The 26,066-nt window shown below is 39.6% G+C and overlaps 1 protein-coding gene across 3 annotated transcripts in view; it reads left to right on the forward strand.

The window, feature by feature from the left end:
* HECTD4 (HECT domain E3 ubiquitin protein ligase 4) overlaps nt 1-26,066 on the forward strand; it is a 190,560-nt gene that overhangs the window by 43,511 nt on the left and 120,983 nt on the right. For all 3 annotated transcript variants that reach the window (XM_060028153.1, XM_060028154.1, XM_060028155.1), the window contains exons 2-7: nt 5,219-5,736; nt 9,902-9,991; nt 10,652-10,782; nt 13,900-14,008; nt 14,682-14,820; nt 17,695-17,865. In XM_060028153.1, coding sequence (XP_059884136.1) covers nt 5,219-5,736; nt 9,902-9,991; nt 10,652-10,782; nt 13,900-14,008; nt 14,682-14,820; nt 17,695-17,865 — 1,158 coding nt within the window. The remainder of the gene's footprint in view (nt 1-5,218; nt 5,737-9,901; nt 9,992-10,651; nt 10,783-13,899; nt 14,009-14,681; nt 14,821-17,694; nt 17,866-26,066) is intronic.

A 26,066-nucleotide genomic window follows, 5' to 3' on the forward strand; every position in this document is an offset into this window, starting at 1 on the left:
ATCTGTGGTGGTCTGTCCCATCCCACCACCAGTCCTTCAGTGAGAGAAACTGCTGCCAAAATTCAATAGATGGGACCAGTGAATTGATTTAAGGAAAGCACTTCCTATGGTACTTGTGATTGTTCTTTGTCAGATATGTCCCCCAAATGTTGATTATATCAATTGTGTCACTATTTGTTTGACTAGCAGTTATTTAAAGGTAGTGTTTGCTTCTGTAAAATACCGGCTCTAGTTAAGACTGCTTTTCTTCAATATAAACTATTCAACTTGTCATCACTATTTTTTTTTTAAACAGAGGAAAAAAAACCCTCATGTTTCTATTACCACAAATACCAATGACATTTCAAAATTGAATAAGCATGTTTTACATAGTCCTTTTTATGGGGCATATACGGTTTTGTTTTTTTTTCCGGTACGCGGGCCTCTCACTGTTGTGGCCTCTCCCGTTGCGGAGCACAGGCTCCGGACGCGCAGGCTCTTCGGCCATGGCTCACGGGTCCAGCCGCTCCACGGCATGTGGGATCCTCCCGGACCGGGGCATGAACCCGTGTCCCCTGCATCGGCAGGCGGACTCTCAACCACTGCGCCACCAGGGAAGCCCCATATACAGTTGTTATGCTCCTTTTTATTGTGTAGTTTTAATTATTTTTTATTTATTGCATAATATTCCATTGTGATATGTTATAATTTAATTGAACCCTTCTGAATATTGAGATTGCTTCCACTTTTTCCACTATAATAAGACTGCAGTGAAAAAAAATGCAGTGCATTTTTATTTCTGGAATGTTTCTTCAGGATAAATTCTTGAAAATGGGATTACTTTCTGTTTCTTTCAGAGGTAGGAGATAATATATCTTTTAGTGTCTATCTTGACCCTTTTAGAGGATTACATCTCTGCTATTCTGAAGAGCAAAGTAGATGGAAATTGAGATTAACATTTAGGGGAATATTGTAGTTCATTCCCTAATCTTGATTTTTCTACTAATTATTAGTCTAGTTAATTTCCTTATGCGTTTATACAGTATTCTCTATTACTTGAAAAGCCTCTATATTCTTATTCTCCCTACCATATTTACTTGAAATGCATGTTGGCATTTTACATTTCTCATCATGGCTGACAGGTATATGTTCTGTGTTTTCCCAAACGAAAAAAAAATTGGCTAAAAGATGATCCTCTATACTTCTTTTTTTTTTTTTTTTTTTTGCCGTACGTGGGCCTCTCACTGTTGTGGCCTCTCCCATTGCGGAGCACAGGCTCCGGACGCGCAGGCTCAGTGGCCATGGCTCACGGGCCCAGCCTCTCTGCAGCATGTGGGATCCTCCCACATGGGAGGCGCAAACCCGTGTCCCCTGCATCGGCAGGCGGACTCTCAACCACTGCGCCACCAGGGAAGCCCTATAGTTCTTTTTTTAAAAAATATTTATTTATTATTTATTTGGTTGCACCAGGTCTTAGTTACGGCAGGCGGGTTCCTTAGTTGTGGCACATGGGCTCCTTAGTTGCAGCTTGCAAGCTTCTTAGTTGTGGCTCGCTGGCTCCTTAGTTGCAGCATGTAGGCTTCTTAGTTGTGGCATGCATGTGGGATCTAGTTCGCTGACCAGGGATCAAACCGGGGACCCCGGCATTGGGAGCGCAGAGTCTTAACCACTGCACCACAGGGGAAGTCCTGATCCTCTGTACTTCTTATGTCAAATATTGGAGTCTTGTTCAAAGCCAGATTTAGCTGGCAAAGAATATTTTGCCTACCTTCTCTTAGCTTTCCAGAATGATTGTTGTTTAGCTTAAAAATATGTATGTCACGTATGATAAAATTATATTAAGGCTACGAATTGCTTTGAGTGTCGCTCCCTTAATCGGGGTGACTTCAGCATTATCACCAAAGTACAGTTAGCAAACCTGTCTTCTGATTAAGGGTGACAGGGATCTTCCCTTTTCCTTAAATAGCCTTTTTCCTTTTTAAAGAAAAAGTATTAATTTTATAATGACATTACAGTCTTTTATCTTGGTCAAGAGCCATTACTAAGAGCAGTGGTTTTATATGAGGATATGAGACAAATCATTTAATATTCATAAATACCAGAATAGATCCTCCATAGCTGACTTACTAAAACCCAAAGGTATGATATCTTTATAAAATGATTTTAGGCCATGACCTTCAAACTTTAGAATTCTTAAAAACAGCAGCATATCAGACAGTTCTTAGTTTTCATAAGGCCATTGAAATGGATAATGCTGAGTAATCTAATGGATTTCTGAAAGCATAGTGTGCTTTAGATACTGTTAAATCAATAAACATAACAGTCACTTAAGCGTGTATATTATATAATATTTTGTTAATTATATTATAACTCAAATCCTTTCAGAATATTTGTCTTTCAAGTGGAATGCCAAAAATATAACTGAAGTGCTTGTAAAAATAGAACCATCAGAAAAATACAGAAGTATAGTATATATTTTTTCAGATAATCTTAATATTTGGAGTTAGCTACAGATTCTGTCATATACATCATTTTATGAACCATGAAGTATCGTATTTCAGAAGCACTTATGTTTGAGACTGGTAATAAAACTAAATATCTGGGTTTAATATTACTGAATTGTTCTTTGATTCTTGTGTCCAATAAAAGCCTGTATTGAATTTTTTAGTAGTTGCTTCATATAACATAAGTTGCCGCTCAGTGTAGCATAAGTAAAAATGTATTTGGAGCACATATGTATTTAATTAATTAATTAATTTAAAAATAATTTTTTAAAATTAATTAATTAATTTATCTTTGGCTGCGTTGGGTCTTCGTTGCTGCGCCTGGGCTTTCTCTAGTTGTGGTGAGCGGGGGCTACTCTTCGTTTTGGTGCGCGGGCTTCTCATTGCGGTGGCTTCTCTTGTTGCAGAGCACAGGCTCTAGGTACAAGGGCTTCAGTAGTTGTAACACGCAGGCTCTAGAGCACAGGCTCAGTAGTTGTGGCACATGGGCTTAGTTGCTCTGTGGCATGTGGGATCTTCCCTGACCAGAGCTCAAAGCTGTGCCCCCTGCATTGGCAGGTGGATTCTTAACCACTGCGCCACCAGGAAGTCCATATATGTATTTTATATCAAAGAGTTGTATTGGGTAGAGATCACAAAATCAGTATTGAAAAGCATTTAAAAAAATGCAACAAAATTTATTTGTTTAGATCTTCATACCTTGAGATGATCAAATTTAAAATTTTTTCATTTTTCACAACATTAAAAGTATCTCAGTCTTTGGTTGTTGATCGTAATGGTGGAAGCTGGTTACTGACTTTTTTGGGGAGTGATCTTAAAAAAAAAAAAAAGGTAATCTAGCTTCCTTAGATACAATTACTTAAGGGTAGATGGTTGCCCTTGAAATGTGATCGTTTTTAAAGGAATTTGGAGTTATTTTATCTGCTGTCATGCAAAAAATAATCAAAAGGGTAATTTGTGTTTGATGAATCGAGACAAAAGGGTAGGGAAATACAATTTGTATGACTTAATGATAAAGGACATTTAATCAATCATTATTTGATACTGTTGTATTAAAAACTAAATTAAAATGTCCCTAGTTCTTATTTTTAATAATATAATTTGCAATATTGCTTTGCTCAATGATACCTAGTTGAATACAACCATAGCCTGATTAGAACTGTTTTAAATTTTATTTTAAAATTGTCATATGGTAGAATTGACCTTTTTTGGGGGAGTGGGTGTGCAGTTCCATGAATCTTAACACATGTATAGATTCACGTAACCACCAGCACAATCAGGATATAGAACAGTTTGTTTGCCTCCTCAAACTCCCTCATACTATCCCTATATAGTCACACCCTGCCTGTACCCCAGCCTCTGGCAACCACTGATCTGTTCTCTATCACTATAGATTTTTTTTTTCCAGAAAGTCATATAAATAGAATAATGCAGATGGAACCTTTTGAAATTGACTTCTTTCACTCAATAAAATGCCATTGAGATTCACTGAGGTGGTAGATATCACTGGTTCATTTCTTTTTATTGCTACGTTGTTGGTTGAAATTTTATGGCATTTGGATATTATTTCTGATCTCACACACTAGGACTGAAGTTTGAATTGGTTACTTTTTAAAACAATGAATATTTTTTCAAATCAGTTAAATGAGATACATACTTAGTTAATTTTTTGAATTGGAATTTGTTTTCAAACTGAACATTTTTTCAGTTCAGTTTAGCGACTTGCATGTATAGCTAAGCTAGGCAGCTACAGGGTTTACATTTCTCTGGAAGTTCTTGTTGTTTTATTGGGCTAACAGTTTTAAGGGCAAAATTTGAGATTAAAAAAAAATATTTTGCAGGTTTATGAGAGAAATAAAGTGACCTATGACCCTTTAAAATTTCAGTGCCAATGACTTGACAGAATTTTCTTTGCTTTTATTCCAAGCCTCTCCCCACCCTGACTTTCTGGTCTACTGAGAACCAGACACCTCTGGCGCCTGATAATCTGTTTTAATGTGCTTGTTCCAAGAGTGGCCTCTTATTTGTTGGTTACAACAGTCTGTTCATTTTAACTTAGTCACACTTATATGCGTAAATTATTTGCATCATGAATTTAGTTTGATTCTTTATCTTCATAGCTGTTTCCTTTCCTAGTTGATTGAGGATTTAATGGTTTTATCATTTCCCCAGCTGCTGAAAATCTCAAGGAGGTCTCCTGATACTTGTATGTTCTTGGTGAGAAAATAGGGGTGGATCCATTATCAGTATGAACTGGATAAATCTATACCATGTCACCAATTGAAAGAGTAGATTAGCAGTAGTAAGAATGGAGTGTTCTTCAAAATCAAAGAATAATAAATAATCATTTATTAGTTGGTATATTAGATCTTGAAGATGAAACTTGTTCTGTTTTCACTGACAACCTACCTGGTAATAGAAGTTAGAGACATAGATTTATAACCTGAGCATTGAATAAATATTTACACCTCAACTTTCTAAAATAAGCTACTCAAATTAACTTTTGACCTCCACACTTAATTATTTTCATGATTTGGGTTCTAATCTCACTTTTAATAGGAGCATTAGCAGAAGTGCCAAGGAGAAAAATCTCTATCAGCAACCTGGCTTTGGCCACAATTAAAAGATTTTTTGATGTGGACCATTTTTAGATACCATTGGATAGATTTGCTTCCATAGATGAGAGCAGTGGTGAAAGCAATACATACCAACTTTTCTATTGGTTCTTTCCTTAGATTTTAACATTTGAGACCAAGAATCCGACGGAATTAGCAGAACGTTTGCGCTCTGTTTGTGGGAATCAGAGCAATGCGTATGCCCGCCTGCTGGAATACCGCCTGAATGCCTTGCGAGGACTGTGGAATGCCCAGCGCCAGCTGGCCTTGGAAGAACAGCATGAAAGGGAAAGTTCAGGTGACGAAGAAACTTTGGCCCTGCTCAAACGCCAGGGCTTGTTGCAGCAACCCGAGCAAGCTCCCTTCACGTCAAGGATGGGGCTCCTGCTGGTCTTCCCCCTTATTCAATCCCAGAGTAGAACAGACCCCTCTCTCTGTAACATAACTGCTGAGGTGCTATTGAACTGCCTTCGCGACTGCCAGCCTTTGAGCTTGACCAAGGAGCCTGCTGACTGTCTGAATGGAATCGAAACTTTGCTGTGCTCTTGGCTAGAGGAGACTTCTGACACAGGCCGACACATCCCACATAAGCAAAAAGAAAATGCTGCTGCTGCCCTGGTGGCTTTGGCATGTGCCAGGTAAGGAAAATCAAAGGTGCCAACTGGTGACCTTGTGATGGCTGCTTCCTGGGTTGGGTGAGTGAATAAGAGGGCAAGCGTATTTGTTGGAAGTCTCAACATTCAGAAGTCCTTCTTCGTTTTCAGTATTGAATTTTGCAGCCTTGACAATGCATAAGATGCTTCCACCAAAACTTGGTACCAGGAGCTGGAGTTGAAACCCAAGTTCAAGTTTTTGCTTTCTGTTATACCATGATAACAGCTTAAACAGTTTAAAATGGAGAATCAGCACTTGCCATTGTCTACTCACCCTTAGATGGTTACTGTTTTACATCAGGTAGTTAGCAGAGGATGTTGTATCTGTATTTCTCCTGGAAGGACAGTCAAAAAATATGTAGAGCTTTTAATTTTTTTTTCCTGCATGTCTGTAAGGAGTATGTCAGTGAGTGAATGGGTTATTACTCACCTGAACTCAGTCACACAGACTTGGTCACAAATTATATTTCTGGACCTTGACGCTTGGCTCCATCAATTTAACTGAAAGATCTCTCTGTGTGTAGCAAGATTTAATAGTGTACTGTCCTTCATTTGTAAGTTGATATTACTGATGTACTGTCAATAGGAAATGTGCTTGGAGTTACTTTTCCAGGAGAGGATTTCTTACATTCTCCTGCCCAGTAAACTGTATGATCACTCTCACATATTTGTGAGAAAAAGTTTCACTACCTTTGCTTTCTTCTAACCTAATTGTCTAGGGACCAATTAGGACCACGGTCTGATAGATTAGTGTCACTAATCTCTCTCCCTTCATAATTTTTTCTTTGATTGAGTTATTCCTTTTGTTAGCAAAGAGAATGTGGAAAAGTTCTTCTTGGAGGATTATGAAGTTCCTAGCTATAAGACTCCTTTCCCTATTTTTATGGTTTCAAAGTTGACCTTCAAATGGTTGAATCTGAAGCTATTTTTAAGGCACAATGGCAGCAGCATTTATTGTCAGTTTCTTTGCCCTCAGCAAACTGTCATAGCCTAGTTTTAGATCCTTGAAGACTGTGGTTGATTATGGAAATCCTGACATGAGCTTAATTCTGGAGACATTATTGGGTGGTACTGAAATAAGTTTCCCTGTAAAGGCTTTATATTGGACTGATTTATTTTTTTTGGATATGCAGAAGACAGTTTTGAGCCCTAAATAGATTTGTTATTAATGCAAAAGTCCTACTTTGGGAAATTTTGCTTTTAGATAGTCCTATCTTTAGACAGATTTAGGATGTTTGGAATAATTATCAACTCTTTTTTTGTGTGTGTGTGTGTGTGTGATATGGGGGCCTCTCACTGTTGTGGCCTCTCCTGTTGCGGAGCACAGGCTCCGGACGCACAGGCTCAGTGGCCATGGCTCATGGGCCCAGCCGCTCCGCAGCATGTGGGATCTTCCCGGACTGGGGCACGAACCCGTGTCCCCTGCATCAGCAGGCGGACTCTCAACCACTGCGCCACCAGGGAAGCCCAATTATCAACTCTTTAGTTTCAAATGTTTTTAATGAACATGGGATCATAAAACTCACTTTTTTATTATGTACCCTAATTTAGTCTGAACCAAGAGAGAGTTATTGAAATCGCTTCAGGTACTTGAGATTCCAAATTCCGTTCAGCAGAAACGTTGAAATGAGTGTTTTTTATTTTCTTCTTCTTGGGTGTGTATTTTTGTTTTTGTTTTAGATGGTGCCTACATTATTGCTAATATTAACACCTTGTTCTGGACTTTATTTACCTCAGTCACGTACTTTTCAGTGTTAGATCATCTCCTTTAATGAAGTTATTTAGGAGCATATTATTGAACTTTTGAGATTGATGCTCTCAAAGACAGAACAGCGTTTCCAAAAAAATATTTTGAAGATGTTCATTCATTTCAACCAACTAACATTTATTGAACATATCTGATGTGCCAGGAACCTTGCTAGGTCTTAGGGAAATAATGACTCATGGTGACTCATGGTCTCTAATCTTACAGTTGAGTGGATTTCATTTTGTCAGTCATTATTGCTCATTTATCACGTGCAAGAGACTCTACTAGGCAGTGCGGATACAGCAGTGAGCAAGGTAAATGGTTCCTAAAATTGCAAGGTTTACATGAGACTGAGAGAGTCAGACAACTAGCAACAAATGCATATATAAGATAATTTCTGAGAGGGATGTTCACTGTAAGAAGACAAATCAAGATATTTTAATCATAGAGAATGACTTAATTGGAGGTGGGGGCCAACATTAGCTAGAGATAACAGGGAAGGCCTTACTGAATAGGAGACATTTGAGCTGAGGCCTAGATGATGAGAGCCAGCCAGCCATGCAAAAAAGCCAGTGACAGGGAGTTCCAGGCAAGAGGAGCAGCAAGTGGCACAAATCTGATCCTCTTTCTGTGCTTGGGGTAGGACAGCAAAGTGAGCAGGGTGGCTGGAATGCAATGGTAGCAGGAGAGGGGCAGGAGATGAGAGTCCAGACCGTGTAGGGGCTTAGGAGCCATGGAAGGCGTTTCAATTTTACTATTTATTTATTTAGGCTGTGCCAGGTCTTAGTTGCAGAATGAAGGACCTTTTTAGTTGCAGCATGCAGACATAGTTGCAGCATGCATGTGGGATCTAGTTCCCTGACGAGGGATTGAAGCCGGGCCCCTTGCATTGGGAGCATGGAGTCTTACCCACTGGACCACCAGGGAAGTCCCTAAATTTTACTCTTAAAATCTGAATCTGGCAGCTAATAATATCTTATATTTGGTTTAATGTCTTAAATGTTCCATTGTGCCTTTGCCCCTTTATTTTAACCTCGTTGTACCCCAGGGAGGTATCCTTATTGGACAGATGAAGAAGTAAAAACCCATAGGAATTTGGTAACAGGACTGAGATGGTGCCGCTGGTGAGTGGCAGAGCTGGGTTTCAGAGCCTGTGGGTCCTGACTCTCAACTTGTGCTTTTATACTGTGTCTCCTGCCTCCCTGCCTTATATGGTTCTTTGGTTTTGATTCTTTGAACACCAGAGATAGTGAAAGGGGCAATTAAGAGGAGGACTCGGGCTTCCCTGGTGGCGCAGTGGTTAAGAATTCGCCTGCCAATGCAGGAGACACGGGTTCGAGCCCTGGTCCGGGAATATCCCACGTGCTGCGGAACAACTAAGCCCGTGTGCCACAACTACTGAAGCCCGTGCGCCTAGAGCCCGTGCTCCCAACAAGAGAACCCACCACAATGAGAAGCCTGCACACCACAACCAAGAGTAGCCCCCACTTGCTGCAACCAGAGAAAAGCCCACGTGCAGCAACAAAGACCCAATGCAGCCAAAAATAAAAAATAAATAAAATTTAAAAAAAAAAAAAAAGGAGGACTCTAGGCCTTCTTGGTCCTGTGTTAGGTATTCCATTTCTTTTTGGGGTTTAGGCACATGATACCTAGCAATTAAAGACTTGGCTAAGAGAATAAGGTAGCAATCTGAAGTCAGCCCATCTGATACTGGTGATCGTTTAGCTCAGGAAATGTTCTTGTGGTGATTTATACTTGGGATCTGGCCAGGTAAGTCTCGTGCATCTTAAAATCACCTTCTTTTAGATCCTGCTGACCAAAGTATAGACTTCCCAGAGCCTCAAGCTTTGGGAACCAAAAGGAAATTGGGTCTTAGTGAGCTCTGCAAGCATTACGGTCACATACTGCACAGCAGGGGAAAGCAGAAGGGACACCTCTCAGCACAAAGTATTAATTTTTGAATGTTTTCCTCTTCAGTCATATTTAATGTGTGAGATGTTTATGTAAAATGGATGAACTTAACAAAGAGGTTAAGAAATTAAGCCTAGAAATACTGCTACACTTTTAAATATAACCTTTTCCTATGAAATATCTCCTTCAGCTAGAGATCAACTTGATGATGAAACAGTATCAGGCATAATAGCCACACATTCTTTGTGCTTGAGCTTTATGTTTTGAACTTTTATGTTAGGGGAACATTATTTACCTTTGCAAATACAAGAAGAATATCATAACTGGCATGGTAAGAATCACGTCTATTTTGACATTTTGTACAACACATCTACTGATTGGCAGAAGCAGACTCAATTTGGAAGCTCCCCGTGTGGTTAATAAAATTGACATTAACAACCTTATTTGACGTTTCAGTTGTGATGATTTTCTGTTCCTTCCTTTTATTTTTAGGGGATCATTGAAAACTTTTGTTCATACAGTCCATCTATTACAGAAGCAGACAGATCTAGGGTCCCTGCCTGTAGCCGATGTGCTGTATAGGTAAGTTGTCACTTTGGATCCTCACCCTCCTTCCACACAAGGGAGCCTTGTGCATAAAAGCTCTTTTAATAAGTAAATTGCTAAACTTTTTTTTTAATCAATTAATGACTCATTTTTAAATAAGTATGTTATTTTCATCTTAAGTAAGAATTTTGTTTCTTTCCTTCTTGGAAGGTGTTCCTAGAGCATGTTATTTTTCATTTTTTAATTTTTGTGGTAAAAAAAATGCAATAGCTTGTCATGAATTCTTATTGTAGGTTTCAAGATAATAAGATGTTAAGGTATAAAGAAAAAAGTGAAAGTCATAATCTCACTACTCAAAGATAACCACTCCTAATGTTGTGTGTGTTATATGTGTTTCCTAGTTCATACCCCTTTCTCTCCATCCCACCCCTTCTCTCTGTCTCTCTCTCAGATATGTATACATGTAAAATATATGCATTTTACACACAGCTACAATTTTATTATAACATTTCCATAAGCACTACTTCGTAATTTTCTAATTTAAAAATATACGTATTGTTAATGTCTTTTCAGATGTATAGTATTTGTGTAGAACTATTTTAGTTTTCTGCTCTTTGAGATGTTAAGTAGACCTTTATCTTCTTGCTGAAATGGATAGTCTCGGTGTCTTTATGATTCTCTATCTCCCCTATTTAGGCTGTTGCTTTTGGAAGGGGGACCTGGATCCCCCTCCTGTTTGCTTGGTGGCAAACACATAGTATCATGGGGGTATGAAGACATGTTGCCTGCACCAGATAGCAACACTGGCTCCAGTTCTGAAAATAAAGGTAATGCAAGGGTTTTGGTCCTGTGATTGAAATTAAGATATGAAAAGAGTGGTTTTAGATAATTGTGGAAAACAATTTAGATATAACTCTGTATTCCTTTTAATTAAGAGCTCAAGGTTCCTATACAGGGTAATCATTGTCTGCTTTATCAGTAAAAGTATAAAAGCTGATACTCGGTGAGGTAAGAAAATGGATAGGTTTTACTATCTCAAGGGAAAAGTATCATCCGTACAGTCCTGCCAAGGAAGCATGAATTACTTAAATTCCTAGGTATTTGAATTTGGGCATGGGAGCCTTAAGTCCACGAATAGAGTATCAGGTCTTGTTGCCTGATGCTGTTTCTTTTAGTAACTTATTGTGTGTGTGTTGGTGAACCTCCTGTCCTACAAGCAAAAAAAAAAAAAAAAAAAAAAGAGTGTTCAAAGGAGCATGAATTGTTAAGTATCCCCTTTAAATAAAGGAGACTAGATTAAAATGTTTTTACAGTTTTACAGGTATTACATATCTGTTTATTCTGTGATCTCAGTGAAAATGGCAGAAGGTCTCTGAAATGACCTGCAGTTAACTGACTTACCAGGTGAATTAGGCCTCTATTCGCTTGGTAGATGTACTGACCGGTGCCGTGGCACACAAAACCCATGAGGCCAGTAGGCTCTTCTTAGAGTCTGTGCATTGCTGCTCCCACCTACGGAGTTGCAGGCTTGCCAAGAGTCTGCCTTGCTTCCAAACCTGTTTGTTATTGTAATTGGTACTTGTGATTATAAGTGATAAAATAGGAATTTAAAAAACCCTAGGGAATTATTTACATTTAGAAATGGAAGGCTTTTAGGGCTTCCCTGGTGGTGCAGTGGTTAAGAATCCGCCTGCCAATGCAGGGGACATGGGTTCGAGCCCTGGTCTGGGAAGATCCCACGTGCCGCGGAGCAACTAAGCCCGTGTGCCACCAACTACTGAAGCCCGTGCGCCTAGAGCCCGTGCTCCGCACCAAGAGAAGCCACCGCAATGAGAAGCCCCGCACCACAATGAAGAGTAGCCCCCGCTCACCACAACTAGAGAAAGCCTGTGTGCAGCAACGAAGACCCAACACAGCCAAAACAAATTTAAATAAATAAATAAATTTATTTTTTTTAAAAATGGAATGCTTTAGAATGATTCAACAAAGCCAATCTCTAAGAAATTGTATTCTCTAAGAAATTAGAGTGGGATTCAGAGTCTATTCTGCCCACCCCTTCTCACACTTTTGATGGGGACAGCTTTCCTAGGTAACTGTAAGGGAATGGGGTTCAGTGTAAGCAGTGGGCCATCCCCACACCTCTCATCCAGTGCCTGTGCCTTTTCACGGTCCACTGTTTCTTCCAGACAGTCATGTGAAAGTGGTGAGAGGAACAGAGGCAAGACTTCTGGATGTGAGTTACTATCTTCACTGACTCAACTAGAGTCAATAGGAGAAGCAAAAAGCCTCCAATGCCCAAGAAGTTCTTAAACATTATAGGTGGAAATTTATAAATTCATACAAAACCAAAACTCCTTTCTTTACTCTCTCCTTTTACTCCTTTTAGTATCTCCTTTGGAGTAATTTCTTACTGAGGATGATGGTATTAAGCTGATCTGTATGCTTTTCACTCTCTTGTACCTTTGGTTTTGCTCCTGGCTAGAGAATGTTTTTCTTATAAAAATTTAAAAAGTAGTCTTATTTAATTTTTAATATGTGGAAACATTCAACATACCCAGATGTTGAAAGCATACTACAGTAAACCCTGTATACCCATCACTCAGCTTCAACAAGTGTCAACTCTGGCCAATCTTGTTTTACTCTGTTACCTTGACTCTCACTCCTTGTCAGATCCATACTCAAAAGGCCTTGGCCTTAATCTAAAGAGTGATGAATAAATGTATATTTATAAGTTTTAAGTTAAAATAAAATGTTTAAGGAATGAAATTAATATTTTGAAAATGATTACCTACTTTTAACTGTTTTTTGAAGAACTAATAGGAACAAGTCTTGGTTATCTTGGATTAGTAGGCTGAATTTTTAAGATAACCACATACTGAGTACTAATTTGAGTGCTGTTACACTGGATTTCTTATAATATGGCAAATAGTAGAGAAACTCCACTTAAACATAGTAAGTGGATTGATTTTGAAAATAAAAACAAAGTTTTATTTGTAAGCTCTCTTATTAAGGTAAATTCTCTAGAATATGTTAGTAAACCATTTACTATCATTCAGAGAGATACTATTTGTTTTAAGCTTGGGGAAGATACCCCTGAGGGTAAACATACTTGCTCTTTTTAAATAGAAGTGATATTATACTTTTGTGCTGTGTCACTCCAGAAATTTAAAATTAGGATCTCTAGATGGAAAATCCACAAGGAGTAGATTTTAGTTCAATGTATATCATCAGTCTATCAACATAAAATCATTTGCCATTCATGGGGCCCTGGCTTTGTACCAGAGAGCAGTGTGGGTGTTTACCTATGTTGTCTCATTTAACCATCACAGTAACTCTTGAGGTACATATTATCTTCATCTTACAGATGAAGAAACTGAAGTTCAAAGAGGCCCAAGGTCAACTAATAAGTGCCCCAAACTCTTAAATCTCACACCTTTTTTATTACACAATCCTTAGCGAAAGTATTGTATGCTTAGTCATTTCAGATTGGAGTTAGGAATGTATTTTTGCTTTTCAAAAAAAAAAAAGGAAAAAAAATCTTTGGCAGAGACTGAACCAGGTTCTTCTGCTAATAACTATCTGACCTCTTTCCCTGATCTTGGTCTCTAATCCTACATTCATTTTGGAGTTTTGTTTTAGGTGTTCAAGCCATCTTCCCTGGAAGTCACGTTGAAGCACTTATTTTATTATTTTTATTTCTGGCAGTACTGTGCAGCTTGCAGGGATCTTAGTTCCCCGACCAGGGATCGAACCTGGGGACCGGCAGTGAGAGCACTGAGTCCTAACCCACTGGACTGCCAGGGAATTCCCAAGAAGCACTTATTTAAGAAATGGGAGATTATCTTTCATTCAGCCTCCTAATGGCTTTTTCATTCGAAAAAGCACGTTTATAATTTCAGTAGAAAAAGCATGTATATAATTTACTTGTGAAAAAACGATTTCAGATGCTGACTTGGGACGCTGTGTCACGGCAGATGGTCTTTACCTGTATACTACTAACTCAGTTGGAAGAGGAGTAAGCAAATTGGGGTCTGGATTACATGGTACTCTCAGGTCAGTTGCATGGAACTTGCTGAATGATTTGGCTGGAACGTTTTCCTCATTACCTAAATCTGTGATGAAGACACCCGGGAGTGCGTGCTAACTCCCCATAGACTGATGAGTGACTAAACAAGTCTGAATGACTGGTTTTCTCTTATTGTCACTTTCTTTCTCTGGTTCTGTTAATGCATTTCAGCTTTGTTTTGACTCTATAAAGAGTTTGGTAGCCCTAAAATCATTGTTTCTAGCTTCTAGCCAGAAATTCCTCTGTGATCAGAATTTTTATATTAATGACTTCTCTATGTTGATAAATGGGTATTTTTCGAGTTAAGTCTTTTTGTTCTTGGATTTGACATTGGATCAGTGGTGATTTTTTTTTTTTTCATTTGGGATATAAGATCTATGAATTGCTGCCAAAAGAAACCACAGTTTGAGATCCTTATGTATATTCAATTAGACCGTTTCCCCAACTTTTTCTCCTCTCCAATTTGTTGTGGGAAATTAATATTTGCCATAGTTTGTCAGTCTCAAAGTTAATATAATATGTTTATTCTCCGTTAGATGTTTTGCATACTTAGTTATTGAAAAGAAATTAGGAGGGAAATGTTGTTTTGTCTGTTGTAACTCATTGCAGGGTTTCAGACATGACCTGGTGACTTAGCCTGTATACCGTTTTTCCCCACAGAGGTTTTGTGTACTGCCGGAATGAGGAGCTGGAACCAGGATGGATTGCTTTTGGCAGTGGCAGTCTTCTCCACCGGCCTGTATCTTTTGACAATAAACCTCACTCTCTTTTCCAGGTCATTGACCAGAATACCCTTCAGGTAAACAGAACACCAAGGCTTTGTGTTTTATATTTTGGCGACAGTAAGGGAAGTTTGTGACATCATCAGAAGGAATAATAACACAGCTGATATAGTTTCCTGCCGGAGTGACATCCTTTTAACTATCATCGTTTGGGCATTCTGTTTTTTCTCTAATGTCTTAAGTTTTCCCACATGATCTGAGTGAATGTGCTCTCTAAGAGTTACTAAGGCCAACAAACTTTTTTTAGGATTAAAAGAATTTTAGAGAGTCAAAGATGGTATAAATCCCAGCTTTTTTTTTTTAACTAGATCTATTTTGGGAAGGCATTATCTCCCTATTCAATTTGTTCTAAACAGCCTTTCTGTGGGAATGGGAGCTTTGAAATGAGTTTAGATAAAATCATTGTGCGCTTGGGATTGAGCTCATCCTTGGTGCTCTTAAAGCGCTCTGTTATGGCACTTGCTATATTATACTGAAATCGCCTGCTGTTGTGTCGAACTCCTCCCCAAGACCACACACACACCTTTAGGTCAGGACCCTGTCTTACTCATCTTTGTGTCCTTAGAATGTAGCACAACATTTGATTGATAATTGATAATAACAGTGTCTCTCTTTGCCAGGCTGTGGGTTTGGCAATTTACATACACTTCCTCTCCTTATCTGTGAGGTGTGACTACGGCAGTTTCATCTTACAGTTAAGGCACCTGAGGCTAGGCACGTTGTAAGCACTCAGTAAGTGTTTGTCCTTCAATGAAGGAGTGAGCTTAGAGAGGTTAAGTATCTTGCCACACAATAATGGCAGCATGAGAACTTGAACCCATCTGCTCTAGAGTTTGAGCTCTTTATGCTACAACTTTCTGCCTTTCAGCCAAAGTCAAACTGAACGGTTAGAGTTACTATCTGTGGAGTGAGTGCCCTGAGAGTAGTCACATCCAGGACTTAAGTGGGATGTTACATCTTTTCTTGTCTGTCACTCAACTGTGCCTTTCCTGGAGAACAGTCTTGCTCACCTTTGCATCTGCAGAGCACATAGGAGGTGCTCAAAAATTGTTTGTTTTTTTTTAATTTTATTTATTTTATTTTTGGCTGTGTTGGGTTTTTGTTGCTGCACGCGGGCTTTCTCTAGCTGTGGCGAAGGGGAGCTACTCTTCCTTGCGGAGCACGGGCTTCTCATTGCAGTGGCTTCTCTTGTTGCGGAGCACGGGCTCTAGATGCGCAGGCTTCAGTAGTTGCAGCACGCGGGCTTGGTAGTTGTGGCTCACGGGCTCTAGAGCACAGGCTCAGTAGTTGTGGCGCGTGGGCTTAGTTGCTCCGCGGTATGTGGGATCTTCCTGGACCAGGGCTCGAACCTGTGTCCCCTGCACTGGCAGGCGGATTCTTAACCGCTGCACCACAGTGGAAGCCCTCAAAAATTGTTAGATGAATAAAATAACAAATAGATGCCAAATTAACTTCATTTCTTATCAGTAATGCAGATAGATGAGAACATTGCCTGTTCTCATTTGAACAGGCAATTTGAAATAGCCTGGGGACTTAAACAGATGTTAAATCTTGGAACGTGGTTTACATTTGAAGTAATGTCAGTATCCTCTGTGCTTTTGCAAAAACTTTGATGCCCAAGAAAGCAGTGTTCTCACTAACTAGATTGGTGCGTTGGAACAATTTGTGGGTAGCTTAAGCCATTCAGTAGCTGTCAACTTTCTAGATGTCTTGGCATTACAGATTGCAAAGTGTGGTTATAGCAACTAAATGACTTTTTTAACTTTTGAGGTAGCAAAAACAAGTCTGGAAAAAAGTTCATATGAAATGAGTTCAGGGGTCTAAAGTAACCTTAGGAAAACTAGTGACCCACCCGAAGAGATGGAGTAACTGAAGGTCATTCTTACTGTCTCCTAAATACACCTGACCTTCTCTAATTATTCTTATTTGGGGATTTTCAGTCCTGTTTCTATCCTTGGATTTTTTTTTTTTAAACCTAGTCAGCAGTTCTCTTGATTCTCATTTTCTCTTATTTTAAGTGCTTTTCTCTGGCAGTAAAAATTAGTATGTAATTGCACATTTAATATGAAATATGCAGAACTTATTCATTACACTGAAACTGAAAGATGTTTAGTATTAGAAACACATGCTTCATGTCTAATACAGAGAATGGGTGTTTGTCTTTTTCCTTCTGCTGGTCGTGGTGAATTTCAGTAAGCCCTCATGTGCAAAGTGAGGATCTGTGTGTGCCTTCATCTCTTTACTCCTTCTCCCTCTTCTCTGCTTTCCCTTTTGTTTTTTTCTCACCTTTGCTTTTTTCCTTCCTTCCATAATTATTAATTTCTGAGTTAGACTCTGAATTAGGTGCTGGGAATATAAAGATGAATAAGATATAGTTCCTGTCCTTTAAATATACTTAAGCCTTAAATTTATATACTAAGGGAATTTCAGAAAGTACTGTTTCTCTAAAACTTTGTTTTTTTCTTTTTTTTAACATCTTTATTGGAGTATAATTGCTTTACAATGTTGTGTTAGTTTTTGCTGTATAACAAAGTGAATCAGCTATATGTATACATATATCCCCATATCCCCTAAAAAACTTTGTTTTTAATAAGTGTTTGATAAAACACACATGCATAGCAGATTCAAAGTGTTTAGTAATACTTTTTCCTATTAAAATATAATGGGAATTAATCTCAGGAATCTTTTAATCTATTGCATGGCCCATTGTATGAACTCTTATATTTCTGTCATATAATTTTCATATATTATTCTTAGAGGTAAATGTCAGTTTTATTTTGACCAGGAGGCCTATTGAATTCTCTTCTTGGACTTAATGGCATTAATGATGAACTGATAGAATCAGAATTTACATGTCACACTAATGAAGTTTTCCTCCCTTTCATGTTCAGGTGTGCCAGATGGTGCCAATGCCAGCCAATCACCTCCCTGTGGGCAGCACTATGAGCACCGTGCACCTTTCTTCAGATGGTACTTACTTCTATTGGATCTGGTCTCCTGCCAGTCTGAATGAGAAAACACCTAAGGGACATTCTGTCTTCATGGACATTTTTGAACTTGTGGTAAGTTTCAGTTTCTCATTTTATGTCTTTGCAGAGACATTTTTTACTTGCTTTCTTTTTATAATTGGTTTACAAAGGACCTAAGAAACTTGGAGTACTTGTACAGTGTGTTCACTCTTGCCTCAAAATTGACTTCTCTTTTGGATGTCTTTGAAGATTTCTTTGTTTGGAGTTGTATGACACAAATAAAGGCAAGGTTTTTGAAGGTTAATCTAGCAACAGAGTGGAGATAAGGATAGTTAATGTATAGACAGTGGGCTTTTAAGTAGAAATGCTCATAAGCTTCTTGGAAATTTGGAACTAAATTGCACTAGCAAGATTGGGTCTACAGATGGATATTGGGAGTCCCCAAGAGAGATGACAGTTGATATTGTGAGAAGGCAGTCATTCATTCATTCATTAGATATTGGCTAAGTATCTACTGAGAACCAGGCATGGTGGTATCTAGGTGGTGGGAATACAGTGATGGGCAAGGGGGACAGGACCCTTGCTCAAATGGAGCTTGAATTTTGGCGGGTGGGTTGAGTTGTGGTGGTGGTGGAGAGACAAAACATTAACCATAAACAAGTGAACAGATACGTGGACAACATAATTTGAGGTAGTGAAGGAAAAGTAGTAGCTAACCAGATGAAGAAGTTGGGGAATAGGGAGGAAAGAACATGGTAGGAAAGGGAGACCACAAATGGAAAAGCTCTGTGGAGGGAGCATGTGTTTTATTGGAAAGGACAGCGGGCCAGAGTGGTTGAGTGCAGAGAGAAGAGCTTGGGGCAAAGAGAGACTGGAAACCATGATGGTCCAGATCTGTACTGTCTAATATAATAGCTAGTAGCCACATGTGGCTATTTAAATTAATCAGAATTAAATACAATTAAAACTTCAGTTGCTCAGTTGCATTAGCCACGTTTCAAGTCCTCAGTAGCCACATGTGGCAGGCTAGTGGCTACCATGTTGAACATCAAAGATAGAGAACATTTCCATCATTGAAGAAAGGTCTATTGGACAGCACTGGTCTAGATAATATTTGTAGAGACTTGTAAAGAAAAAATTGCCCCAAGCCAGGTCTGTGACAAAACCTTTTTATATAATGTAATTTACAACCTCCTTCTGGGAAGAAATTAGCATTCCTGAAGGAAAAAAAAAACACTGAAGCAATTTCTGATAAACTTTAATGGGGTTAAAACTTGTTCTGGGAAAGAAGTCATCCATCCTGCCAGTTAACTGTCAGTCTAGTAACCTTTAACTGTACATTCTTTTTTTTTTTTTCTATCTAGTTTCTCAGTATTCTCAAATCATTATCTTTTCTTATAAAATGTCTTAGCCAGAGTGAGTCTTTGAATTGATCTGCTAGAGATTGTACTACTAGAAGATGCGTTCATAATTAAATTGTTAGAAATGCCTTTTTTAAAAAGTTGTTTTTAAACAGACCTAACGAGTTAGTTAAAAGATTTAGGTCTTTGTCCTAAGAATAATGGGAAAACATCAAAGAATTCCCCTTTCCATTATATGCTTTTGTTAAATTAAAAAATATCTATATCAAAGAAAAACATGTACATGGATTAAAACTTGAGGTAGCACATCTAGGCTCATAATGAAAAGTGAGAGTCTCTTGCCCCATCCCTAGCATGTTCCTTATAGACAGTTACTTTAATGGTGTCAGCTTTTCCTTCTTCTGGTGGCTGCTTTCATATTTCTAAGTAAAAGGCTTATATTGCTGTTTCTTGGTTTACTAACCCCATATATATTGTGTGTGTGTGTGTGTGTGTGTGTGTGTGTGTTTTGTTTTTTTTGTTTTTTGCTGTGATAGATGAGCATTTGGCTCAGTTCATCCCCTTTCTTTCCTCCCTCTTCCTAATGTATTTATTTCATTCATTTTAATTCCTCTTTGGAGGAGAATATCTTTGTAACTTATAGTTAACCTTTTATTACTTGTTCCTCAGCTCTAGGTAGTAGTAGTGTCCCTTCCTGCACGAACCCGTGTCCCCTGCATCGGCAGGCGGACTCTCAACCACTGCACCACCAGGGAAGCCGTATTCTTCTTTTTAAAGTATGATGATGGCATTGTGATTATATAAGAAAATGTCCATATTTTTAGATATGTGTAGTGAAGTATTCAGAAGTGGAATTACATGATGTCTAGGACATGCTTTATTTATTTTTAAAAATTTTTACTGGAGTATAGTAGATTTACAGTGTTGTGTTAGTTTCAGGTGTACAGCAAAGTGAATCAGTTATACATATAAATATATCCACTCTTTTTTAGATTCTTTTCCCATGTAGGCCATTACAGAGTATTGAGTAGAGTTCCCTGTGCTCTACAGTAGGTCCTTATTAGTTATCTATTTTATATATAGTAGTGTGTATATGTCAGTCCCAAGTCTGGGATATGCTTTAAAATGCTTGAGCAAAAATAGATGGGTGGGTTAAACAGATTTGGCCGTATCTGGTTAAATTTGGCCGTATCTGGTTGAATCTGGATGATGGATATATGGAGGTTCACTATACTATTCACTATTTTTGCATTTTTGAAATTTTTCATCATAAGATAAAAAATTCTTAAGCATCACCGGCCACTAGTTTAGCAGCTTCTAAAATGCTGACTTGGGGGACTTGGTGGTCCAGTGGTTAAGACTTAGCCTTTCAGTGCAGGGGGTGCGGGTTCAATCCCTGGTCAGGGAGCTAAGATCCCATATGCCCTGTGGCCACAAAACCAAAAACATAAAACAGAAGCAATGTTGTAACAAATTCCGTAAAGACTTTAAAAAAATGGCCCACATCAAAAGTATATTTAAAAAATAAAATAAAATGCTGACTTGGGAAGGTAAACATAGATATCTATCTGGCTTTCTGCCTATGGTACTTTCACAGAAGGGAACACTGTGTAGCCATTAAAAAGCATGGGGCAGATCTGCATCTATTGAAGTAGATTAATTTCCAAGTTATATTGTTTAGTACAAAAAGCTAGGTTCAGAGCACTGTGTATAATCACTACCTGCTGTATGATAAAAGTTGTGGCTGGCGGGGAGGCGTGGATTCTCTCTGGAATTGTCCTTCTCCTATGATAACAGCTCTCCTCTCTCAGTGGATCACTCACCACAGCGTACAAATACATGAGAGGATATCCAGCCTTGAAAAATCAAAACCAACTCCCTTGACCCACACCCGCCTCCACTCCCCTATTCTTTGGCTCCCATTTACAGCAATATGCTTAAAAGAGTTTATTTTTACTGTTCTGTGTTCTTTCCTCCCATTCTCTCTTGAACCTGCTCCAATCAGTTTTGTATCCTCATCACACCACCAAAACAGCTCTTCCCGAGTTCATCAGGGACTTCCACAGTAGTCAATTCAAGGGCAACTCAGTTTTCTTTTTACTCGACCTTTTAGCAGTATTTAACGTGGCTTCACCCCCTCTGCCATTCTTGAAAAGGTTTTCACTTGGACTTTGGGACACCCATAGGACTTCTCCTGTCACTGGTTGTTCCTGCCCAGCCTGTCTTCCCTACCTCTCAACAGTCACGGGCACCAGGACCTATTTCCAGGACCCTTTCTCTCTATCTGCTCTTACTCCCTTGTTGATCTCATCCTATCTTGTAGCTTGAAACACATCTCTATACAGATAATGCTCAAATTTGCTCCTCAGCCAAAACCTGTCCCTGAAGCTCTAGATGCGTATTGATGTGGATGGGTGTTTGTATATGCACAGAATATGAGACTTTCCGATTGGAAGTCTGATAGTTCCCTCACGCTAGACATGCCCTCTACCAAACTCATGATTTTACTCCAGACCTGCTTCTCCTGCAGGCTTTCCCATTTCAGTTCATGGCATCTGTGTCCTTTCAGTGCTGGCCAAAGACCTTGGTGTCCCTCTCTATTCCTCTTTCTTTCCTTCCCAAATTCCATGTCCAGTCATCATATGCTGTCTGCTTTACCTTCAGAGTGTCTCCCAAATCCCATTCACCTCTGTAAAGGTACTGTGTGATTTGGGCCCTCTCTCACCCCACTCTAGCCACACCTGGTCTCCTTGCTGATATACAAACACACTGAATGTGCTCCCCCCTCTGGACCTTTGTGCTGGGCTGTCATCGCACAGGTAACCAGATGGCTTGTTCTCACTTATTTTAGGTCTCTGCTCAAATATCACCTTATCAGAAAGACCTTTCTGACAATTCTTTATAAATTATTTTATGTAAAATATAATCCTGTCCCTCCTTATCCCTTTTACCTTGCTTTTTCTTTGTGGCTCTTATTACTGCCAGTTTATTTGCTTATTTATTGACTGTCTCCCTTGCCTAGAATGTCAGCTCCAGGGCAGGGATTTTGTTCTCTTTTATTGACTGCTGTGTCCCCAGCACCTAGAACAATGTGCCTGGCACACAATAGGTGATTACTAGATACTTGTTGAATGAGTGGAAGCATCACAAGAAACTGGAAACATTAGTTGCGTCTGAGGAGGGAACGTAGTGGGGAAGGCATTGCTTTCCACCGTTCATCTTTCTATGTGTTTTAAAAGTTTAAAAAGGGGCTATAAAAAGTTAAATTTTGGGGACTTCCCTGGCAGTCCAGTGGTTAAGACTTCGGCTTCCAGTGCAGGGGATCTGGGTTCGATCCCTGGTCGGCGAGCTAAGATCCTACATGCCTTCGTGACCAAAAAACCAAAACATAAAACAGAAGCAATATTGTAACGAATTCAATAAAGACTTTAAAAAAATTAAATTTTTATAAAGTTTTATAAATTTTTATAAGAAGGAGAACTTGGTTATTAACAGCATTGAATTCTGTTCAGAAGTCAAGATTGAGCCTGAAAGAGGTCTTTTGAATGGAGAATATGGAGGCTATTGGTGGTAGCCTTAGCAAGAGCTGTTGGGGAGGGTAAGGGGTGGAAGCCAGATGGAGCTGGCTGAGAAGTGAGGTGGAAAAGATGGTGGTGAAGAATAGATAATTCTCTCCAGACGTTTGCAATGAAAAAAGGAGAGAAATCAGCAGGGAGGTAGTGGAGTAGACTGTGGGGACATGGAAGTATTTTTAACTTTGCTTTTTAAACCTTAAATTATTATGATTATTTCTTTTACGTTTTTATTGGAGTATAATTGCTTTACAATGGTGTGTTAGTTTCTGCTTTATAACAAAGTGAATCAGTTATACATATACATATGTTCCCATATCTCTTCCCTCTTGAGTCTCCCTCCCTCCCACCCTCCCTATCCCGCCCCTCCAGGTGGTCACAGAGCACCAAGCTGATCTCCCTGTGCTATGCGGCTGCTTCCCACTAGCTATCTACCTTATGTTTGGTAGTGTATATATGTCCATGCCTCTCTCTCGCTTTGTCACAGCTTACCCTTCCCCTTCCCCATATCCTCAAGTCCATTCTCTAGTAGGTCTGTGTCTTTATTCCTGTCTTACCCCTAGGATCTTCATGACATTTTTTTTTCTTAAATTCCATACATATGTGTTAGCATATGGTATTTGTCTTTCTCTTTCTGACTTACTTCACTCTGTATGACAGACTCTAGGTCTATCCACCTCATTACAAATAGCTCAATTTCATTTCTTTTTATGGCTGAGTAATATTCCATTGTATATATGTGCCACATCTTCTTTATCCATTCAGTGGATGATGGACACTTAGGTTGTTTCCATCTCCGGGCTATTGTAAATAGAGCTGCAATGAACATTTTGGTACATGACTCTTTTTGAATTATGGTTTTCTCAGGGTATATGCCCAGTAGTGGGATTGCTGGGTCATATGGTAGTTCTATTTGTAGTTTTTTAAGGAACCTCCATACTGTTCTCCATAGTGGCTGTACCAATTCACATTCCCACCAGCAGTGCAAGAGTGTTCCCTTTTCTCCACACCGTCTCCAGCATTTATTGTTTCTAGAGTTTTTGATGATGGCCATTCTGACTGGTGTGAGATGATATCTCATTGTAGTTTTGATTTTCATTTCTCTAATGATTAATGATGTTGAGCATTCTTTCATGTGTTTGTTGGCAGTCTATATATCTTCTTTGGAGAAATGTCTATTTAGGTCTTCTGCCCATTTTTGGATTGGGTTGTTTGTTTTTTTGTTATTGAGCTGCATGAGCTGCTTATAAATTTTGGAGATTAATCCTTTGTCAGTTTCTTCATTTGCAAATATTTTCTCCCATTCTGAGGGTTGTCTTTTGGTCTTGTTTATGGTTTCCTTTGCTGTGCAAAAGCTTTGAAGTTTCATTAGGTCCCATTTGTTTATTTTTGTTTTTATTTCCATTTCTCTAGGAGGTGTGTCAAAAAGGATCTTGCTGTGATTTATGTCATAGAGTGTTCATGTGTTCATAGAGGTCCATCTCCCCCTTCACCTGATGGGTTTATTATTTCCTTTAAATTATGATCTGGCTGACTGAGATGCCCTTCATTCATCCTTCCTGTGTTAATCCAGTGCCTTGTCTGGGTAGCAGGGTAATAAGCCTTTGTTTTCAAGGTGCTTACATTAGAGTGTGGGGAATGAGTAAGAAAGGAAACAACAAGAACAAAATAATTTCAACAAGTGATAAATGCTGGGGAGAAAATAAAACAGGATAATGCGATAGAGAGTGAGGGGGCATGGAAGTGGGGAGCCGCTCCAGTTTGCCTGGCAGATAGGGCCATTCTGAGGAAGGACATTTGAACTGAGATGAGAATGATGAGAAGCAGCCATCCATCCTGCCAGGGAGGGCAACCAACCATCCCCGTTGGCCTGGGCCTGAGAGATTTCTTGGGACATGGGACTTTCAGTGCTAAAACCAGGACAGTCTCGGGCAAACCAGAACTAGTCCAGTCCAGGAAGAGGGATCAGCAAGTACAGGCCTAGCGTACAGGCATTTTGGAGGGGCGACAGAAGGCAGTGCGGCTGAAAGTGTGGTGAGAAAGGGGGAGCAGAGGCAGACCAGCCGGGGAGGTCAGTGGATGTTGGACCCTGTGGACCTTACCAGTAGGTTGGATTTTATTATAAGTGTGTTGGGAAGCTGCTGCAGGGTTTCAAACAGGGAAGGAGATGGTTTTATTTACATTTGTAAATAAATCATTGGCTGGTGTGTGGAGAGTAAAGCATATGGGGCCAAAGTGGAAATGGGGAGACCAGTTGAGAGGCTGGATGGTCATCGGGCTTGAGGTGCTTGGGCCAGGAAGGGAGCCAGAGGGAAGCTTCTCATCGTTACTAACTCTGTGCTGCTTCTTACTCCTCCCAGGCTCTTCCCCTCCTTTCTAAATCAGTAGTAGCTTTTTCATCCCAAAGAGCTTCTTAGCTAAGGACAGAGGTTCCCAGATTTACCACTTGGGCACCAAAGCCCAGTCCTCCTTGCTTCTCACAGGCGCTTTATCAGGTTTTCTTTTCAGTATTTTCGAAGTACTTGAACACAGTGATACAATTTTTTTTCTTAAGCTGTCTGCTGTCTTTCTCATAGGGCTAGTCTGGGTAATGCTTCTGAATGCCAAGTGATTGCTTTTTATCTGGATGCCTTTGAAGGGTCATATTTAGAGTCGTGCAACATAACTAGAGCTATACTTGGTAAAGGGTAATCTAGCTGGGGTGTGTGTGTGTGTAAAATGACGTGGTAAGATGTGGACGTGTTAAATTTTAGGCGACAGAAGGCTGCTCCAGTCGAAATGCTGGGGAGTGGGAGGCAGTTGGAGAAGCGGCACTAGATCTCAGTAGCAAGGCTGGGTCTGTATATAGAAACGTGGGAGCCACCTCGGAGAGCTGGTATTGGATTTGGGCCAGGGCACCGATTTGTTTACTCAGCAAAGCTTCAAGTATTTACTGCGTGCCTCTGAGTGCTAGAAATGTTATGGTGAACAAGGCAGGCAGGATCCCGGCTCTCAGGGAGCCAATATTCAGTTGGGGCGGGGAAGGTAGAAGGTCAAACAATCAATGAATTAATGAGTAAAATAATTTCAGAGAATGGTAAATGCTGTGCAGATAAAACTGGGTGATGTGCTCTGGCTTGTGGGGGGTGGGTGGGTGGATGGAGGAGATTCCTCTTTAGATTGGTAATCATAGGAGGCCTCTTTGAGGCAGTGACATCTTACCTGAGACCCGAATGATGGGAAGGAACCAGCTACACATAGGAGGATCTAGGGACAGAGTGTTTCAGGCAGAGGACTTAGACACCAGAGGCTGGGTCTAACTCTAAGCAAACTCCCATTTAGGTAAGTGGAGATGGGAACCAGCAAATAAGAGGAGAACAAG

This window comes from Delphinus delphis, chromosome 13 (genome assembly GCF_949987515.2).
Source record: "Delphinus delphis chromosome 13, mDelDel1.2, whole genome shotgun sequence".
In the NCBI taxonomy this organism is placed as follows: Eukaryota; Metazoa; Chordata; class Mammalia; order Artiodactyla; family Delphinidae; genus Delphinus; species Delphinus delphis.